This window comes from Eumetopias jubatus, unplaced genomic scaffold (assembly GCF_037043125.1).
Source record: "Eumetopias jubatus isolate StellerSeaLion01/CBP00866 unplaced genomic scaffold, mEumJub1_p1.0 scaffold_1, whole genome shotgun sequence".
NCBI lineage: Eukaryota > Metazoa > Chordata > Mammalia > Carnivora > Otariidae > Eumetopias > Eumetopias jubatus.
Genome location: NW_028274807.1, coordinates 198,721,022 through 198,740,796, shown reverse-complemented (window position 1 = coordinate 198,740,796; position 19,775 = coordinate 198,721,022). Strand labels below are relative to the sequence as shown.

The following is a 19,775-nucleotide window of genomic DNA, read 5'->3' as shown; positions in this document are numbered from 1 at the left end:
GTCCCTGACCTTGAGATGGAGGCTTCAAAGCCTCCTACCTTGGGAGGAGCAGGACACACACCGTCACCTCCACCTTCTCCTTCCTACCTGGGTTTGGGCTCCCGTGGTCCCAGGAGACCACAGGGTAATCCAGGAGCCAGCAGCCTCTTCTACCTTGGGCTTCTCCCAACAGCACTGTGGCTCAGCCCTAGCCTTCCTCAGATGCTGGGTCTCGTGTCTGGACCTCGAGCTCCTCCCCATCCACCTTTAAGCAGCCTTCATCCTATAGGTTAGCAGCCCTTGAGTCAGATGTGAGGTTCAGATCCTGGCTCTACCACCCACCAGCTGTGTGATTTTGGGTAGCTCTTAACCTCTCTGAACTTCTGTAACTGCCATGTAAGAAGTGGAGGAAGATGTTAACGTGCTATTCGCCCTGTACCTGACTCCGTTCTTAGGGCTCCATGCGTACCGCTTACTCAATTTGCACAACTCTGTGAGGCTGGTGCTCTAAATCCCGTTTTACAAAGGAGGAAGCTGAGGCGCAGAGAGGTAAAGGGACCAGGCCAGGATCACATAGCGCTGTAGGTGTTCAGAAAACAGGGGTGATGATGATGACAATTGACATCTCCTCCCTTATTTGAGGGAACTGAGACTTGGATGAGGGTTGGGCTGCGCAAGGCTCAGCCAGGTGGGGGTAGCCCCCGTGGGAATACAAAGGTCCCCCCCTCCCCCCCTCGATGATCTGAGGACCTGAGCCTACCCTAGTTCTAAGAGTCCAGGTCAACCCACCCAAGCTGATGGCCTCCTACGCACCAGGTTCTGCAGGGCACAGGGAGGCTGCCCGTAACCGTTTCCCAGGGGCAGAGTGGCCGGGCCTAAGCTCTGGGCCCATGATTCAGGCCAGGGGCAGGCTGACACCTGATTCAGGGGGCCCTGCTTCTAGTTACTTTCTCTTCTAGCATGGAAGGTGGTGAGCTCTTCAGCCGGATTCAGGAGCGTGGCGACCAGGCTTTCACCGAGAGAGGTAGGTGTGTGCAGCAGGACCAGAGGGGGCATTCAGACTGAGACGGGCCGCACAGAGTTGCTGTGTGATGCTGGGCAAGGCCCTGCTCCTCTCTGTGCCTCAGTCTCCCCCACTGCACAAGAGAGGATGGGACAGAGTGTTCATACCCCAAGGACTTCTATGAGTTCATAACACCTTGTCAGAGATGGACTGTCCATGGCCTTGGGATGGAGGCTTCAAAGCCTCTTGATACCAACCAGCACTTGAGCTGGGAAGAGGTGGTCCAGGCCTGAGGAAAGAGGTCCAGGTGGGCTGGGACATCCCCAGAGGAAATCAGGATGACTGGGGTGGGGGTATAGGATGGGTCCTGGGTAGCAGGACTGCTCTCACCATCTTGTGCTGTTCCAGGGGGGATGATCGGGTGGAAGCCCCAGGCTGCCCGACCTTGGCCTGGCAACACTGGCCCTTCCTCTGTCTCTGTCTGCAGAAGCTGCAGAGATCATGCGGGATATCGGCACTGCCATCCAGTTCCTGCACAGCCAGAACATCGCCCACCGAGATGTCAAGGTGAGGCTCAAGGTTAGGGGACCAGAGAAGGGAGTACACAACCCCCAGTGGCTCCCAGCACCCACTAGATGGAGGCAAGCTTCCTGATTGGCATTCAAGGCCTCTGTCCCCTAGCCCAGACTGCTCTTCTCAGCCACTTTTCCCATGGTTCCAGCATACTTACCCTGCCCTAGCCAGACGGGTCTCCTTGTTTCTTTCAAACACTGTGTAATCCCAATAGGCTTTAGAACAACTGTGGGCCTACCTCAAGTCAGTAGGCCCTGACAAGCATCTTGTTTAATCCTCACATAACCCCGTGGGCCCGGCGCCATTACCCATTCTACAGATGAGGAAAGCAAGTCTCAGAGAGATTGTGTCTTGCCTAAGCCTGCGCAGATGCCACACCGGTATTCATTCATTCATTCTTTCAGCGAGGATTTTTTTTTATTTTAAAGATTTATTTATTTTTTTGAGAGAGAGAGGGTGAGGGGGTGGGCAGAGGGAGACAAACCTTCAAGCAGATGCCCCGCTGAGCACGGAGCCATCCCAGGAGCCTGAGATCATAGCCTGAGCTGCAATCAAGAGTCAAAGGCTCAACCGACTGAGCCACCCAGGCACCCCCAGCGCCAGCATTTTCAGGGAAAGAAGTCGTTAGCTGGGAGACGAGGGGGAACGAGCAGAGGTAGTTCCAGTTCCTGGGCCTGCTGGCCCTTTCAGTGGATGGGCTTCAGACATGTTCTGGAGGCTCAGCTCTCCAAATGTCCTGTCTAGGGAGGGCTGGGTCCTAGAGGTCATCTGGACCAGATGGGGAAAATGTGAACCGTGTGAGGCAGCCCCACATACAGACGCATGTATGTGTCAGCCACCATCAGAGCAGAATCTGCGAGTCCTTAGCCCGCTGCCCCAGGCCTAGAGCGTTACCCTGAGGCCTGTTTCATCCTGAGACTGGGCCGAGAGTTGCTGAGGGCCCAGCTGCGGCATCAGGTTCCTCCTCTGGCTGAGTACCAGCAGCCCGTTTATCCCTTGATTCTGGATGCACGTGGAGCCACGACAGACTCACCTTCTGAACCCTTGCTTTATTTTGGCCCTGCCTTTTTTTCCCCAAGGAGAGAACAGTCTTCTGTAGAGGTGACTCCCTTGTGTAGACTAAATGTGCTTTCCTGTTTTCACCCCAGTCCAAGGTCAGGTCATCTCAAACCGTACCAGAGAAAAGGCTTTCACTGGCCCCAAACTGGAACTCCATCCAACACCCTGTCCTTCTACCCCAGGTTTGCGTGAGGGTCCCCCCTTTCCTACAGGCCCTAGGTCCTACCCATTCATCAAAAACCAGCTTCAGGGCTGCCTCCTCCATGCAGACCTCCTTACTGTCCTCTCCCCTTAGGCCTCTCTGTGCTTTGCAACCAGGAAGAACTGCCTCTGTGCAGCTCCTGGGGCCTAAGGGGCAGGGGTCTTCTCCCTGAATGGCCTCAGGCAGGCTGCCCCACTGCCTTGTTCCGGTTTGGGTACCGGACAAGTGCTTGGCAACATGAGCTGCCTACCTTGCCTGGAACCCTCATTTTGGTATTTCATGGCAGCATCACCAACTCAGGCTCCGCAGTTCCTACCCCTGGGTTCTCTGTGGCACTTGGCTCTTCTCAGCTTTGGCTGAACACCTGCCTCTGTTTCCCTTCTGCTAAAGGAGGCATCACCTCCCAGCCACCTTGGTCTTCTCCATATCTGACCCACATTGTTGGTGACCAAGGCCAGGTCTTTTTAATGAGATGGAGCTGGCTCCTCCTGAATTGATTGGGGTGAAGGAAGTCTGCCTGAAGATCATCTTGGGAACTCTTCCCCCACCTGGTGCCTAGCTTCAGACCAATGCTTTATCTTCCTGGCCCAGCCTGAAAACCTGCTCTACACGTCCAAGGAGAAAGATGCAGTACTCAAGCTCACCGACTTCGGCTTTGCCAAGGAGACCACCCAAAATGCCCTGCAGACACCCTGCTACACTCCCTATTACGTGGGTGAGTCCTTGGGACGTGGTTTGTACGTCCCTACCTCCGCTGGACCCTCTTGCCGTGTGGGGCAGCCCGTGGGTTGCAGAAGCCAAAGGGTTAAAGCCCAGTAAGGAGGGAGGGAGGGATCCTGTCTTCGTGGAGGCGGTGACGTGGGGGGCCGGAGGCTGCAAAAAATATTCTCCCAAACTTCAGCTTCTGCTTTTGAAAATAGATCCAGGAAAATTCTGGCTGTGGCCTGTGAGCTGAATGACATCACAGCAGCTCTAAATATATATGTGATAAAAGGCTGCCACCAGCTTGGGACGGAGCCCAACCGCGGTTGTTTTTCTCCAGTTTTTATCTTTCTGGGATTCATATTCAGAAAGTAGGCAGGCCTTTCCTATTGCATTAGAAGGATACAGGGCACCAGCCCCTTGTCTTCAGGGAGAGGGTCCCTTAGGCCAGGGCAGGGATAGGCCTTGGGGGTGTCACATACCCATCCATGCTTTCTTCCTTGGAGAAGCTCCTTGCTCCCTTGTGAGCAGGTAGCCCAGATCTGGAAAAGCCCCTGCTGAAGGCGCTCCTTATCCAGGAGGGGTGATGACTCGCACTACAGAGGGTCTTTCCCCTCAGGGGAGACCTTCCAGGAGAACTGCTTAAGGAGTGGGGAGCCCCCGAGACAGCCGAAATGGTATCCTGTTTACCAGGACGTGTTTTGCAGTATTTTGGCTTAGAAATCCTCTGGCCTACCCATCTCATTGCACAGGTGGGAAGAGCAAGGCCCCATGGGATGGTCGCCAAGCTGAAAGCAGAAACCAGAGCCCTGCCCTGGCCCCTCCTTGCCCGTGGGCTAGGCTGTGCGTTCAGGGGGACAAGGGACACAGGGCTGCTGCGGGGAGGAGGCCCTCTTGCCTATGGCAGGACCCCACCAAATCCCAGACTGGCCTTTTCTCCCTTTCCTCCCTCAACAAAGGCCGATATCGGCCCAAAGAAGCTAGGAGGCTGTCATTCCTTACAGCCCAGCCTAAAAGTGGGTTTATTTTTTCTGGGAGCTGTTTTTCCTCCCCCAACTTCACACACATGCTGCCTTCCCAGAAGGTGCCAGACACCAGTCTGCTTTGCCCCGCCCCTCAACCCAGGCACCTGCTCCCCACCTTGCTCAGGCTTCAGGCTCCTGTCTGGGCCCCAAGACCCTTGGGGCTGAGAGCCCTCCTGTGCCCTCTGTCCTGGTAGCTCCTGAGGTCTTGGGTCCAGAGAAGTACGACAAATCATGTGACATGTGGTCCCTGGGCGTCATCATGTACATCCTGTGAGTACCACCACCTCTGCCTCCGTCGCCACCGGCCCCTGGTGCCCTCAGTACCACCGTCGTCACCGCCCCCTTGTGCCCTCGGTACCACTTCTGCCTCCTCTCCCCCAACCCTTGGTGAGGGACTTGAGTGGGTCATTCTCCATGCAGGCTGGGGACACCCCTCTTTCAGGGTGCCTGAAGGTCTCTCCTTGCCAAGGGCAGATGGCATTCCCAGGATGAGCCCAGAGTCCAGAGGGCTGGTCTTCTTGCCAAGGTGGCTACCTTGGTGGCTGCCTGTCTTCCCAGTCAGGGATGCGGGGAGGAGAATGGGTCCACCCTGGCACTGTCCTCACTCCTGTGCTGAATGCCCTCCACTCTCTCCCAGCCTGTGTGGCTTCCCGCCCTTCTACTCCAACACGGGCCAGGCCATCTCCCCAGGGATGAAGAGGCGGATCCGCCTAGGCCAGTATGGCTTCCCCAATCCTGAGTGGTCAGAGGTTTCTGAAGATGGTGAGTGAACCTCTCTGCCCCAGCTTGTTCCACCGGACCCCATTAGCCTTCATTCTGGGAGATACCACGTTGGTGTCAAAGCAACCTGTGTTCAAATCCTGGGTGCGTGACATCCCACATCCCATCTCCCTGCTAGGGACCCTAGGCAAGTCACCCAAACTTTCTGAACCTCAGTTTCTATATCTGCTAAATGGGCTCAAAACTTGCCTCCTCAAAACATCCTCTAACTCGTACCCCTTCTTAGTATTTTCCCTTTGGGGACCACAGACAAATTTGCCCTGTACCCATTCTCCATGGCTGCTTAACGAGTTACCCCCAAACACGTGGTGGCTTAAAATAAGAAACAGTTGTTAGCTCACTGTTTCTGTGGGTTAGGAATTTGGAAGCCCATGCAGACCTGGGGCGACTGGCTCTGAGGAACTCTGCAGCCTCCCCACTCCCCTGTCTTCCCCAGCCAAGCAGCTGATCCGCCTCCTACTGAAGACAGACCCCACAGAGAGGCTGACCATCACACAGTTCATGAACCATCCCTGGATCAACGTGAGTGCCTCCTCGTCCTGTGGTGGGCAGTGGCAAGCTGGAGGGGGGGCCGTGGGCAGGAGGGTGGTGGCTCCAGAGGCCCTTGTGCAGGCCACAGATATGCAGCAGGACCTCGCCGAGAGCCTGACTTTGCCCCTGCTCCAGTCAGGCTCCTTCACCTCCCTGAGCCTTGCTTCCCATATCTGAGACCAGGAGAGAGGGTGGGGCTGGGGAGCCAGTGCCATCTCCGGTGCTTGTTCTAATCCAAGGGTTTGGGGCTCCTTCCAGCAATCAATGGTGGTGCCGCAGACCCCACTCCACACAGCCCGCGTGCTGCAGGAGGATAGAGACCGCTGGGATGAGGTCAAGGTGGGTGGACGCTGTTGCTGTCTCAGTCTCCCAGGATTTTGGGAAAAGGGACTCCAGGGTGGTGGCTACCAAGAGCCTGGGTCATCATCCCCTCCCCCGGGGCGAGAGCCCGGGGTGTCACAGACTGCACCAGGGGTCCAGCTGGGGCACCCAGAGCACTGGGCCACGCTACTGCATTCAGGGTGGTGCTCCTGGCTCACTGGGACTTGGGGCCGGGGGCTCAGTGAAGGAAGGGGCTTTGGCATAACCCCCCTTACAATCTACATTGGGGAGGGTGGTCAGTCTGGTTTTAGCATAGGGGACAGCAGCTCAGAGCCCCAGGGCACCCCGGGCACAATCTTCAGGCTTTAGTGCCCTGTGTGCCCCACAAGTTGGTGTCCCCTGCAGGCCTGTGGTCCTTAGCAGGTGACGTTGGTCCAGGTCCCTGTCCTACTTACCCTTGGTGTGGTCACAGGGAGTCACTGCACTTTCTGTGCCTTGGTGGATAAGCTCAGTGTCCACCACAAAGCGCTGCAGTGTGGATTAGGGGACACAAGGGGATGGCCCAGTGCTGGGCATGCAGTGGGTGCTCAGGCAGCAGAAGCTGTTGCCACCCTCGTTGACATTAGTAAGGGGCTGGAGGCAGGAGGGTGATGGCTCTTGAGGCCAGTACATCCTGACCTCCACGGACATCTGTCACCAGGAGGAGATGACCAGTGCCCTGGCAACCATGCGTGTGGACTACGACCAGGTGCAGATCAAGGACCTGAAGACCTCTAACAACCGACTGCTCAACAAGCGGAGAAAGAAGCAGGCAGGCGGCTCCTCAGGCTCACAGGGCTGCAACAACCAGTAGCGCACCGGGCCTTGGATGAGGGCCTTGGATGAGGGCCTTGGATGGGCCCGGCCGCGCAGCCTGGGGACAGACAGGAGCGTGCTGACGCCCCGGGTCATTGTTTTTAACAAAAGGATCATTTTGTTGTGTTTTATTTTGTCACTTAGAACTTCAGGATGGGCGACCATGACTCCAAACCTCCTTAGAGAGGACCCAGGGCCCCGGAGTTAGGGAGCCACCTGCCACAGCTGCAGCGCCTTTGGCCAGAGCGGCCTGAGTGAGACGTAGCTCTGCTGGGCACGCTGGGGCATGGCTTTAGACTTCTAGGCCACCGGCAGTTGTGGCGGGCTTCCCTCCTCCCTTGGAGACACCCCCCTGTAGGGTGGGCAGATGGGCCTGGCCTTGGGAAAGGCATCTGGCCATTGGTTGCCATGGTGACCAGGGACCGGCTTGCTGTCTGTGAATGCTGAGTGAGAGAGCAAGGGAGGGAGAAGGGGCAATGGGGGTCTGCTTCTGCGTCCTTGGGGAGGCTGGTCTCCTTCACACTGCTCCACCCTCTCAGGCTCCCTCCCTTTGGTCTCCCGAGGCCCATGGTCAGTTTGCCTGCCTCGCTGGGTGGTCCAGCCCTATCTTGCTGCAACCCCGTCCCACAGGGCCCCTGGAGCACCCTCCCTGCAGAGTCCCTGGGCCTAGTGATGCTGTTACTACCCGTTACCCAAAGAGTGGCCTCTCATCTCAGGGGAGGGTGGGAGGTATTTTTAACCCTTTTCTACTTCGGAAAATGTCACTGTGACGAAAGCCAGTACACTTCTCCTGCCCCTACCCACTCACTGGTTCCCAGGCAGGAAAGCTTCTCTGTACCGGTTCGCCCTCCACCTTGTCCTGGTTGATGGCAGGGGCTGCCTCCTCGTGTACTTTTGTGAGAGTGGATGGCTGGGGGCAGGACCCAGGGGCTCCCCATTAATCAGGGATCTCTTTCTACGCTCTGGGTCAGACCCAAGGCAGTGGAGGGCTGCTGAGTGATGCTTAGAAGGTCTGGTTCTGGGTCCCAGCTTTGGCCTGAGTCGGACAGAGAGGATCCCTTCCTTGCCGGTCCAAGCTTACCCAGTCCCACGGCTGCCCAGGGTAGCCTCAGGGTTCTCAGTGCCTGATATGGGCCTGACAAGTGCCTGACACCCAGCCTGGTTCCTGACCTCTCTCTCGCTGGCTGGGAAACCCGAGCCCACGTCAGATAGGAAAACACTGCTGGGTTTTACATGTAGATAGTAATAAACACCATTTTGGCGTTTCCTCCTGGTTCCTGGGTTTCTCTGTCTACACGAGTGGACAAAAGTGGCCCAAGGGCAGCTGCTCACACCCACCAGTGATCCCCCTTTAGGCCTAGTAAGCATGCGGGCTGGCTCCAGGGCCACTGTGGCTTCGCCGGGCATGGAAAGGTCAGAGAAGCAGACGCATGGCAGCTTCCTCATGCCACCAGCTATGGGGCGCCCCGCGCACCGTGTGTGTGACACCCACCCCCGGGCCCCGCGTGCGCCAGCGTCTGCCCACAGCGGCCACCCCCAGCTGCATGCCAGCCTGCTGAAGGGCGGGCGGAGAGCCTGCTGCAGCGCTGAGCTATTTTCAGAAGCTGCCAGATTTCATTTGGCAGAGAGAATGTCGGGGAGGGGAGGGGGCGGGACGCTGGAGACTGTCTTTTGACTATTCCGGCAGTAGAGCACCCTCAGCCCTCGGAAGCCCCTGCGGGCAGCCTCGAGGCAGGGCCCTGACTGTGGCATATTCCCTCAGCTCCTATCTTGAAACCTCCCAGTTTCCCAAGAGCTCAACTGGCACCCGCAGCTCTCCCTCCACCTCCTGTCCCCTCAAGGCGTGGGGGAAGGGGTGGAGATGGTAGAAGGCAGGGAGAAGGCCAGCACTCCTGAGATGCGGGCTGCTTCCTAGCTTGGCGACCTTGGACAAGTCCCCCAGGTTTCCCACCTCAATTTCCTCAACTGCGATGGGGCGGTAGTGCCCACCCTGGGGAGTCATCTGGGGGATCCAGGCAGAGGATGCATGTGAAGTGCCTAGCAAGGTGCCTGGTGCATGGCTCGTGCCCAGGACCCATTTGCCACCCCAGCATCCTTAGCCATCAGGAAGGAGAGAGGTACCTGAAGTTGCTAGAGGGAAAAGCAACCCTGCCCAGATCTATCTCTGGGACTTTCCACCCCCCAAAGTCAGGCATTTGCCACCCATGGGGTTTTACTCCCAAGGGCTTGCTCTCCAGAGCAGCATCACCTGGGTTTCCTGAACCTCGGGCAAAGCCTTGGGCTTCAAGGAGGGTGGCCTACCCTTCTGAAGGGGCCCTGGGCTCCCCAGATGAATTCTGGGGACCTCGTGGAGCCTGTGGTTCAGACCAACCCTCGCCATGTACTCTGCCCAGTGCAATACTGGCCAGATGCAAAGGCAGATTGTCTAGCCACAGAGCTGCAGACAGACTCCCTTGCTGGGCCCTGAGCAGCCATGGCGCTTGAGTCCCCACGCTGGGTGCAAGGAAAGCATCAGTGAAAGCTGCACGCAGGGCTCTCACCTAAACTCCGGGAGAAGGACAAAACAGCACACAAATGCTACCAAATCTCAGGCTCGAAATGGTCTGTGGAGGAAGGGCGTGGCTTAAGAAGGAGGTGTCACGGGACTTTTAAGCCAAAGAGGGAACTGATGCAGCCCAGTGGCTGGGGAGGGTGTCTGATAGTTTATAGGACTGAAGACAGAACTGCAGGGACCTGGATCAGGGCCTTGGGGACAGAAGGACTCTACACCCCTCAGCTCTGCCTGTCTGTGCTTCTCCCTGGGGCTGATCTTGATCTTCTGTCCGTACAGCCTTCTCACATCCGGGACCGCAGCTTCCGCAGTTCCATCAGGGAGGCATCTGCCAGGGGCCTACACTCCAGGCCCAGGGAGGGATTCTAATTGGCCATACTTGGCCCATCGCTGTTGTGGGGAAGGGGGAGTGGCTAGGTTGGTGGGGGTGCAGCAGAGGGAGTTAGCAAAGGAGAGGGTTGGAAGGATTGCCCCCATATCTGCCATGTCTGCTCGGCCACTTCCAAGAGCTGAAGAGACGTGGGGTCCCCTGATCTCTGGCATCAGGCATGCTCTCATAGGCCAGGGCAAGGAGGCTGGGTGCCTGGCCAAGTCACACTCTTTGGGCCTCAGTGTGGCTATCTGTGAAATAGGAGCAAACCCCTGACAATCAGCTGGAATTAAGCTGTGTGGCCACTTGTTCTCATCAGCCTGTTCACAGGCATTTACTTGGCCACCATGCTGGCGTCCTGGAAGTTTTCAATAAAGAATCCATGAGAGGTGTATTCACATGTGTGCACGAGTGAGTGCACTTGTGTGTGTGTGTTTGTGTGTGACATTGCTTCCCAGTGCTTCCCAGGGATGCTCCCCTGACCCAGCTGACAGCAGAGTTCTCTGTCTTGCAAACCTGGTGCTGGCTGGCTTCCAGCAGCCTAGCTCATTGCTATTCCACACCAGCCCCTCTCTGCCCTCGATTCAGCCCCTCCACCGCAGCGCCAGAATTGAGCCTGGAATGCAGGCTGCCGCAACCTCTGCAGGGGGCTCAGTGCTCCCAGGCCTGCTGGAAACTCTCTCTCTCTCTGGGAGGTGTGGGGAGGGGCCATAGGCCCTGGGATAGCCATCTCTAGACCTGACTTCCTTGGGCTGAGCCTTTGCATCTCTAGTGGGTCCTTGCAGCTGCCTTTAAACCCAGCAGGGTAAAATTATTCCCTTTGTCCTACTGGGCATCCAACATATTAACCCCTTGGAATCAAAGGCAGGAAAGGGTCTGGAAAGTCCACCTCCCTCCCTGCGGGTGGGGTGGGGTGGGATTATTTAGCTTAGAGCCAGGATACCTGAGCTTTGGTTTACATGAGGATTTGGGCAAAACTGTTCCACTTTTTGAGGTTCCCCATCCTCATCAGTAAAATGAGACATTGATCAAGCAGGGCCAGATCCTTCCGGCACCCTGGGCAGACATGCTGCCACCAGTGGAAGGTTTTCTTGCCCCTTAAATGGGAGTAATCCTCACAAGGGTGGGCAAGGCTGTGGAAAAGGGGAGGGGGCAGCCAAGTCCAAAGGCCATGGTCAGCAATGTTGCCTAAGTGTCTGCTAGGCGACATGCCAAGGTGCCAAGACTCTGCCAGTCCTGCCCTTTCTCTGTTTCCCATGACCAGGAGAAAGCAGCCGGAGGCTCAGGGAACCAGTTTCCCAGGGCTCAGAGCATTTGGTCAAGGCAGGTTAATTGGGGTGTGGGGCCACCTGCTGGTCACCCGAGTGAGCATTCAGTAGATGCCTACTGTGTACCAGAGCCTGAGGGAACCATGGTCCCGCCTGGGTGGTGGGGGAGGCCATGACATCGCGATGAACAGCTACTGTTTATTAAGTGCCTACTGTGTGCCAGGACGGTGCTGGGACTTTACATGGACCATCTCAGTCCTCACAGTCCCATCTTACAGATGGAGAAACTGAGGCCCAGGCTCTCAGCCACTGTCCTCTCTGCTGGAGGTCAGAGGAAGAATGGTCAGAATGCTACTTTTGGCTGGGGACGAACATGGAAGGATTACCAGAACGCGGTGACATGTGAATTTGAAGGGCAAGTCAGATTTGGAAAGACAAAGATTTAGGGCAAAGGCGTTCCAGCTGGCAGGTAGAGGGGGAGGCAAAGCAAGGAGGCAGGAATGGGCTCGACCTGTGTGAGAAACAAGAGAACAAGTAGGTTTAATGGGTGAGAGGCAGCCATGGCAAGGAGATCTCTCAGTTTTTCATGCCGTCTCCTACAGGAAGGCAGAGTGGGGACCCCAGGGGTGAGGCAGTGGGCAGCTGATAGCCTCTCTCTCTTAGCGTTCCCAGGGCACTCTCGTGTCTTCCCCCCTCCCTGCATCCATATGCGCCTCCCCTAGAGATACACCCCATGTTTGATGCTAGTTTGTCAACCTGTCCACCTCCTTTTGCTGCCGTGGCACTTCCAGGTGGCTCCCGTGTTGCTTGTCAGGGGCCAGATCTTTTCACACCTACTCCCCAGGTCTTTAGGATGTGGTAGAAGAGTTCTAGGGCCCTCTACCCCTGCTTCCAACAGAGCTATTTTGTGTATTGGAGTTTCTTCCGAGATTTGAACAAGAGTTTATATGCTTAAAAAATTTTATGGACCATTGAACTAGACACGTAACAAACAATATTTATATCACATCCTGCAGGGAGGCATTATGATCCCATTTTACAGATTGGAAACCAAGGTTCAGAGTGGCTGAATGGCTTGCCGAGGTCCATGACTGGGCTCTGACGTGGCAAACGGACTTCAAGATTGTCCTTTCTCCACTGTCCCTGCCCTCAGAGCGTCCAGACTCCACGGGGACAGGCAGCAAGCCGCTGCCTGCACTGTCTGGTGGGCTGCAACCAGGTGCTGAGGGGAATCAGAGGTGACTGGTGATCATGGCTCTTGGAGACAGGCTTACTTTCCTCTTTCTTGTGGGGAGTTCAGAGAAAATTAGGACAAAGAGGAAGTGATGGGGATGAGGAGGCATTGGGCAGCCTACCTTATCCCCAAATACCTGCTCCTGTGGCAGGGGCATTGTGGATAAATCCACCTCCCCTCCCCGCCCCGCCACCCCAGCCTTCATCTGTGTTCACAGCAAGCCGATCAACTCTCAGACCTGGCCAGGATTCTCTGTGTAGGAACTCGGTGAGTTCTTCAGCCGCCCCATGGAGCAGCCCCATGTGGAGACCCTCCCCAGTACCTTCACTTCCAGCTGATGAGACTTTGACTCATGGGCCGTGTCTCCCCATCTGGGCTGCGGGGGCTGCATGGAAGGTCTCAGGGCCCACCAAGAAGAGGTAAGGTGGGTGAGAGGGCTGGGCTTCCCAGCTCTGGGCTTAGCCTTCCAGTCACATTTTGAGCCCATGTTTTGAGCACCTAGAGTGTGCCAGGAATGTCTCATACAAGATCTCCTTTACATTTCTTTCCTTCCAATAGCCCTCCTAGGCCGAGGTTATGCCCAGCTTGCAGACAAAGTCACTGAGGCTTGAGCAGATTTGGAAAGACAAAGATTTAGGGCAAGGGCGTGCGCTCTACCAGGATAGAGTGCACAGGTTCCTATATGTGGTATGTGGCAGGGCCAGGTCTGAACCTGGAAGTATGGGGCTCTATAGTCCCCTCCCTAAGAGGAACGCTATCTCTGTCCAAAGAGTCCCAACCCCCGCTGACCACTTCCCTGACCTGGCCTGACTGCTGGTGCCACAAACCTACCCCCTCTCTCCCCTGGTCTTCTCTGCCCCCGCTGCCAGAGGAAGGGCTCTTGGGGGTGACCTCCCATGCCTTCTAACCCCTGAACCTGGAAAGGGAACGCCAGTCCCCTCTCAGGATGGTTTAAGGTCAGGGCACCTCCCTGAGGATGAGAGAGAAGTTGGGCCGCGTCACGCAGCCTGGGGTCTCCTCCCAGCTCTGTTCGGTGACCTTGGACAACTCCCTTAATTTCTCTGAACCCATCTCCTCATTACAACATGTGGACAAGTGACACCTGTCCCCTGGACTGTGAGACTGTGAAAGGGGAGGCACAGAGCTCTGTAGAGCTCTCAGCATGTGTCAGGTCCTGAGAAATGTCCTCACACGAGAGACTGTGGGGTCTGATGTTGTCTGGGAAAGTGTTGAGTTTCAAGCTAAAAGCCTTTAGAAAGCAGGCTGTCTTGCTGGGAGAAGCTGCAGTCAGAGTCTGATTGAGCTGCCCACCTGCCCTTGGGGCCTCTCTCTGTCTCTGAAGGTTCCTGTCAGACCAGGGCCTAGTGGATTGTGCAGAGGGACTGGCCTGGGCTGTCAGGGGAGACAGGTGAGGCAGAGGAGGCTCTGAGCAATGGCAACCAGGCAAGTCCAGAGAACTCCTCCTCATGGGGTCATGAAGGGGCCCTGTGGGAAACAACACTGGTCACTACACCAGCCAGATGAGGGGATGAGCTGACTCAGAGTGTCTAATGTGGGCAAGCCTCTCTGGGCTATTGGGAGGGGCATGCTAAGCAGTTGGAACTCCTTTAGTGACACACCTCATAGCCAAAGTGGGGTGACAGACATAGAGAAGAAGGTCAGGGAAGGTCTCTGAGAAGGGGACACTCAGCTGAGGATGAATGACAAGGAGTTGGTTGTAAGAAGAGGAGGAGGAAAGGCATCCCAAAAAGAGAGAATAGCAAGTGCAAAGGCCCTGGGGCTCAAAAGACTTTCAAGTATCTGAGGAGCAAAAATGACCACAATGTGCCGAGAGAGTGCTGGTCTAGTTCAGCCTCCCTTAGACACAAGTGGATGTGTGGGCAGCCTTATGGAGCACCAGGAAATAGAAATTTTGGAGGTGTCTTTCTCCAGGCTCTGCCACTGACCATCCAGAATAGGGTCTGGCACAGGGCTCAGGACAGCTTAGACAGATCTGAATCAGCCCTCCCTGGGCCCTTGACTCTATAAATAGAACATCAGCTCTTGAGACAGCTTTAACATCTAATCGTTGGCAATAAATTGAGTCCGCTAAAGTGTGGATATAGAGCTTGCTGGGGCTGTTAACATCAGCAAAGCCAGTGGCCGTGTCTGTTTCCACACAGAGAAGATGCAGTAAGATATAATTTCTCTCTGGAGGCAGATGCTACAGAGATAGGGTGCAGCTCCTGGGCCCAGGAGACAGGGCTCGATTCCTGTTAATGAGCTCCTGTAACTGGGATTCACTCTTATTGGAGTTATGTGACTGCTCAGGTGGGAGATCCTGGGGTGGGGGGTGTGCAGAGATTCTCAGCAATAGTCGCTCACCATAATCTCAGCCAGGGGAAGAAAATGCCCTCCTCTCTCCAGACCATGAGTGAGTGCAGGCCGCCAGCCTGGGCTGGGAGCAATGCCAAGGGCTGAGGGGACCCCAAGGTATTCTTCCCAGGACAGGCACCCCACCTCCCACGCCTGCCCTTTAGGGCTTGACCCTGGAAGATTTTCTTCTTTCTGTTGCTCTTGAGGTCAGGTGGGTTTTCTCAGTTAATTCTGTGGAATAAATCCTGCCCACCTGAAGCTGGGAGGGCTGCCTGGAGGAGACAAAGGTGGAGTGGGTAGAAGGAGGTTTAGAAGAAGGGCAGGCAGCCAGGTTCTGTCCTCTGGGAAGGAGGAGGTCCAGAGGTCAGCTGGCTCATCCAATGCCACACAGAAGTTAGTAGTGAAGCTGTGAACAAAGGAAGGCTCCCTGGAAATGGCCATAAAGTTGGGGGTGTGGAGGAGAGCATCAGGATGGGAGGGGCCTAGAAGAGCTTGTGGGTTCCAGCTTCAGGGCTTCTCAGAGTCCGGTTATCTGGAGGGCAGGTGGTGCCTCTTCTCCTTGTGCCCTCCTGGATGGGCTAAACCCAGCCCTCCAAGTATGGAAGTGGATCCAGGGCCAGTGAAAGTCAACACAGATGTGGTTCAGACATGGTTTGGAGAGAAGTTTTAGGTTAGATCCAAGAAGGTCAGAGCTGGAAAGTGCCTTACTGTACTTAATTCCCATTTTATAAATGAGAAAGTTGAGGCTCACAGGACAGCCTCTCAGCCTAGACTGCTACCCCCACACTTCTACCCCCGCCTGTCCACTGGTTTGCCCAGGGGCCCTTCCCTGGCCTCAGAGGTCTCTCTCTCGGCCCTCTGGGCTCTCACCTCCTGCAGAGCTCTTTTCCCCTTTCACTTGCTCCTAAATAGGACTTTGTCAGCGACTTGCTTGGGGCTTCCATGGCTCTTACTTAGGCTTCCCTTCCAGGGGCCTTCAGGTGAGGGGAGTGTCAGTGCTTGGCTCTGGGAGCAGGGGTACGGGGCTGGCTATGCCAGGGGCATGCAGAGAGGGGCAGGTATGCGGGGAGACTGGTCCTGGGGGCACCAGGTTGCTCCGGCCTAGGATCCTGGAGGCCTAAAGGGGTGGGGGGGGCTTCTTTGAGTCTGAGACCTCTGGCTCCTGGGCTGGCTGCTGACGTCCCCCTCTCTGCCGCTCCCAGGACTGGGACTGCCTGAAGGCTAGGCATGTAAGCGATAGCCTAGCTGTGCCTTGAGAACGGAGAGAGTTGCAGCTATGGAAATGTTGGAAGCTGTGGCCTATTTGATCTGGAGTCCTGGCTTTGGGGCTGAAGGTGGGACTGCTCCCTGCAGGCTCCTTCAAGGTGGAGGCTCCAGAGAAGAGAACCTGCCTCAGCCTGGATGGCACCTACATTTATGACTAGCTCCTTGAGTGACCCCACTACTCAGCTTGGTTTGGAGACCTTGACCCCAACTGGCCGCCCCTAGTGCTCTCTCACTGGCCAGTTGTTGCCAGCACCAAGGGCCACCATCATGTTCCCCACTGCTCAAGAGGCCCTTGGGATTCTCTCTGCATCTGGGCAAGAGACCCCCGATGTGGACCACATCCTTGAGGTGGATGGGGGTGGGGGTGAGGGGAAAGCCTCCCCTCTTGCCCTCTCCCCCAAAGTATCTTCCAAAGCTTCCAGACTTCTCCCCGTGGATGTCACAGGGCTAGGTCCGCCACTGCCTATTCCAGGTTCTGCAGGAGGTTGAAGGCCAACCCCTCACAGACTGGCCACTGCTCTTTCCTGCTATAGAGAAGGGGTTTGGTGTCAGGAAACACCTGGAGCTTGTGGCTAGCTGCCGTGTGTGATCTTGGGCAAGACTCTTTCCCTCTCTGGAATCTTAGTTTTCTTGCCCATAAAATGGCCACAAGGATGCTCAGGGTTCTTGAGAGGATTCGATGTCAGAACGTAGGAGAAAACACCATAATCACAGAGTCTGCTGCTCCAAGAGTTGAGATAGTCCAACTCAACTGGACGGACCTGGGCGCTCTGGACTCTTTCTAGTGTGGGGAGGAGAGAAGGGTCTGGAGGGGAGGCGGCAACTGATCTGACAAGAGGGCCAGGGCAGCTAGGAATCCAGAGGCCCCTATGCCTTGTTAAGGGTTCTGCAGTGCAGACACTGAAGGTGATGTGCCATTTACCCAGAAGGGCTTCTAACAGCCAAAGCTTGGGGTCCAGGGAGCCAGGAGAAAACAGTGTTGGGAGCCAGCCTGGAGGAAGGAGAGAGTAGAGGGAGGGAGCAGGAGATGGATTCCTCTTCTCCAAAGACTACATGTGAACCTGAGTTCTCCCTCAGGCATTGGGTGTTGGAGAGTCAGTCTCCCACCTCCTGCCCACAGGACCAGTTGACAGGGATGACAAAGTTTCAGATTGGTGAGGGCCAAGGACCACCTCCAAAGCACAAGACAAACCCTAAGGGTACCAGCTGGTTCTAGGCCCAAGGGGGGAAAGACTTCGGCCCCAGGATACAGCCCACTACCTGGCAGTCTTGGTCCATCTCCTAGAGCACAGATCCATACCCACTCCTGCTCTCCAAGGTCAAATTTTCTTTTAAAAAGATTTTGTTTATTTATTTGTCAGAGAGAGAGCAAGTGAGAGAGAGCGAGCGAGAGAGCACACAAGCAGGGGGAGATGGTGGGCAGAGGGAGAAGCAGGCTCCCTGCTAAGCAGGGAGCCTGATCCAGGGCTTGATCCCAGCACCCTGGGATCATGAACTGAGCTGAAGGCAGCCGTTTAACCGACTGAGCCACCTAGGTGTCCCCAAGGTCAGATTTCTGAGCCCAGAAGTCAAGACCTGGGTTGGCCTGATGAATGAAGGCAGTCAAATACATGCTCTGTGTTCCCAGGCCTGATGTATCTAACCCTCCAGAGCACATCTGAGGTGGAGCTATGGAAACGTCCACACCTCAGTTCCCATGAGGAGTAGCATTGGGTCTGTGATGGGCTCTAAGAACAGTCCATAGGTTTGTCAGTTGGCCACTGCTTTGGTTAAACAAGTCGTTTCCAAAGTTTGTTTCTGCATTATAATTTATATAAAGTAAAATCTTAAGTGTAAAGGTAAATCATTTTATTTTATTTTAAAATATGTATTTATTAAAATATTTATTATATTAATTTTAATAATATTTTTAAGGACATACACATTTTTTCCTATTTTTCCAAGAGGTTTACTTTTTAAAAAATAATTTTCAAAAATCTGAGTATAGTTGGGGATCCTGGGTGGCTCAGTTGGTTAAGTGTCCGACTCTTGATTTCAGCTCAGGTCATGATCTCAGGGTCATGATGTCGGGCTTGTGTTAGGCATGGAGCCTGCTTAAGATTCTTTCTCCCCCACTCCCTCTGCCTCTCACCGCCTTCCCCTTCGCTCTCTAAAAAAAAAAAAAAAAAAAAAAAAATTGCATATAGTTGACATACAATGTCACATTAGTTTCAGGTGTACAACATAGTGATTCAGCTTCTATGTACATTATGCTGTGCTCGCCACAAGCGTCGTCACCGTCGTTCACCGTACAACGCTGTTACAGTACCATTGACTATACCCCCTATGCTGTGCCTTTTATTCCTGTCACTTACTTATTCCATAAGAGGAAGCCTGTATCTCCCACTCCCCTCCACCAATTTTGCCCATCCTCCCATCCCCCTTGTCTCTGGCAACCGTCAGTTTCTTCTCTGGATTTATAGGTCTGATTTGGCTAAGTTAGATCATTTTAATCTAATGCATATACTCACGTTACCAGGATCCCAGTCAGGATATAGGACATTTCCATCACCTCAGAAAGTGCCCCCAAACCCCCCATCACAGACGTTGATCTGATTTCTATCACCATATATAAGTGTTGCCTATTCTAGAAGTTTCATATAAGTTATACAAGTAGGTAAGCATGTAGCTTTTTGTGTCTAGTGCCTTTTGCTTCTTTTCAAGATGTATCCATGTTGTTGCAATTAGTAGTTCTTTCCTTTTTCTTATTGAGTAATAATACATTTTATGAATATACCACAATTTGATGGTTATTGGGCTGTTCCAGTTTTTGGCTATTATGAAAAAGGCAGCTATGAACATTCACGCAGAAGTCTTTATGTGGACATATGCTTGCATTTCTTTTGGGTAAGTATTTAGGACTGAAATGGCTCGTCAATACCTGGAGGTGAAATTTCTGGACATACATTAAGGATATATTTAACTTTTTAAGAAACGCCAGATTTCCAAAGTGGTTGTATCCTTTTATGTTCCCACCAGCAACTTATGAGACTTCTGATTGCTCTACATCCTCATTGACATCTGGTGTTATCAGTCCTTTTTACCTTAGCTCTTCTGATGGTGCATAGTATTTCATTGTGGTTTTTCATTGTATTTCACTATAGTTTTAGTTTGCATTTCTCTAATGGTTAACGATGGTGGGGACTTTTTCGTGTGACTATTGGCCATTTGTAAATCTGTTCAAGTCTCTAGACTATTTTCAAACATTGGATTGTTTGCCTTTTTATTATTGAGTTATGGGAGTTCTTTATATATTCTGGATACACATCCATTGTTATAGATATGTGATGGAAGTGTTTGGCTTATCTATTTGTTTTCTTATCCCCTTGTTTTCTTAATGGGTGCTTTTGATGAGCAGGAGTTTTTAGTTTTTAGTTTTTTTGAAGTTCAGTATTTATGATTAGTGCTTTTTTTAATCTTTAAATTTTTTATTGTTATGTTAATCACCGTACATTACATCATTAATTTGTGATGTAGTGTTCCATGATTCATTGTTTGTGCATAACACCCAGTGCTCCATGCAGAACGTGCCCTTTTTAATACCCATCACCAGGCTAACCCATCCCCCCGCCCCCCTCCCCTCTAGAAGCCTCAGTTTGTTTTTCAGAGTCCATATGATTAGTGCTTTTTATGTCCTCTCTAAGAAATCTTTACTTACCCCA

At 54.1% G+C, this 19,775-nt stretch overlaps 1 protein-coding gene across 5 annotated transcripts in view; it reads left to right on the top strand.

The window, feature by feature from the left end:
- The window catches only part of MAPKAPK3 (MAPK activated protein kinase 3), a 33,901-nt gene extending 23,552 nt beyond the window's left edge, over positions 1-10,349 (top strand). For all 5 annotated transcript variants that reach the window (XM_028124249.2, XM_028124248.2, XM_028124251.2 and 2 more), the window contains 8 exons: positions 939-1,003; positions 1,470-1,549; positions 3,408-3,531; positions 4,738-4,813; positions 5,181-5,305; positions 5,760-5,845; positions 6,113-6,193; positions 6,876-10,349. In XM_028124249.2, coding sequence (XP_027980050.1) covers positions 939-1,003; positions 1,470-1,549; positions 3,408-3,531; positions 4,738-4,813; positions 5,181-5,305; positions 5,760-5,845; positions 6,113-6,193; positions 6,876-7,028 — 790 coding nt within the window. In that variant the 3' untranslated portion in view covers positions 7,029-10,349. The remainder of the gene's footprint in view (positions 1-938; positions 1,004-1,469; positions 1,550-3,407; positions 3,532-4,737; positions 4,814-5,180; positions 5,306-5,759; positions 5,846-6,112; positions 6,194-6,875) is intronic.
- The last annotated feature ends 9,426 nt before the right edge of the window (positions 10,350-19,775 follow it).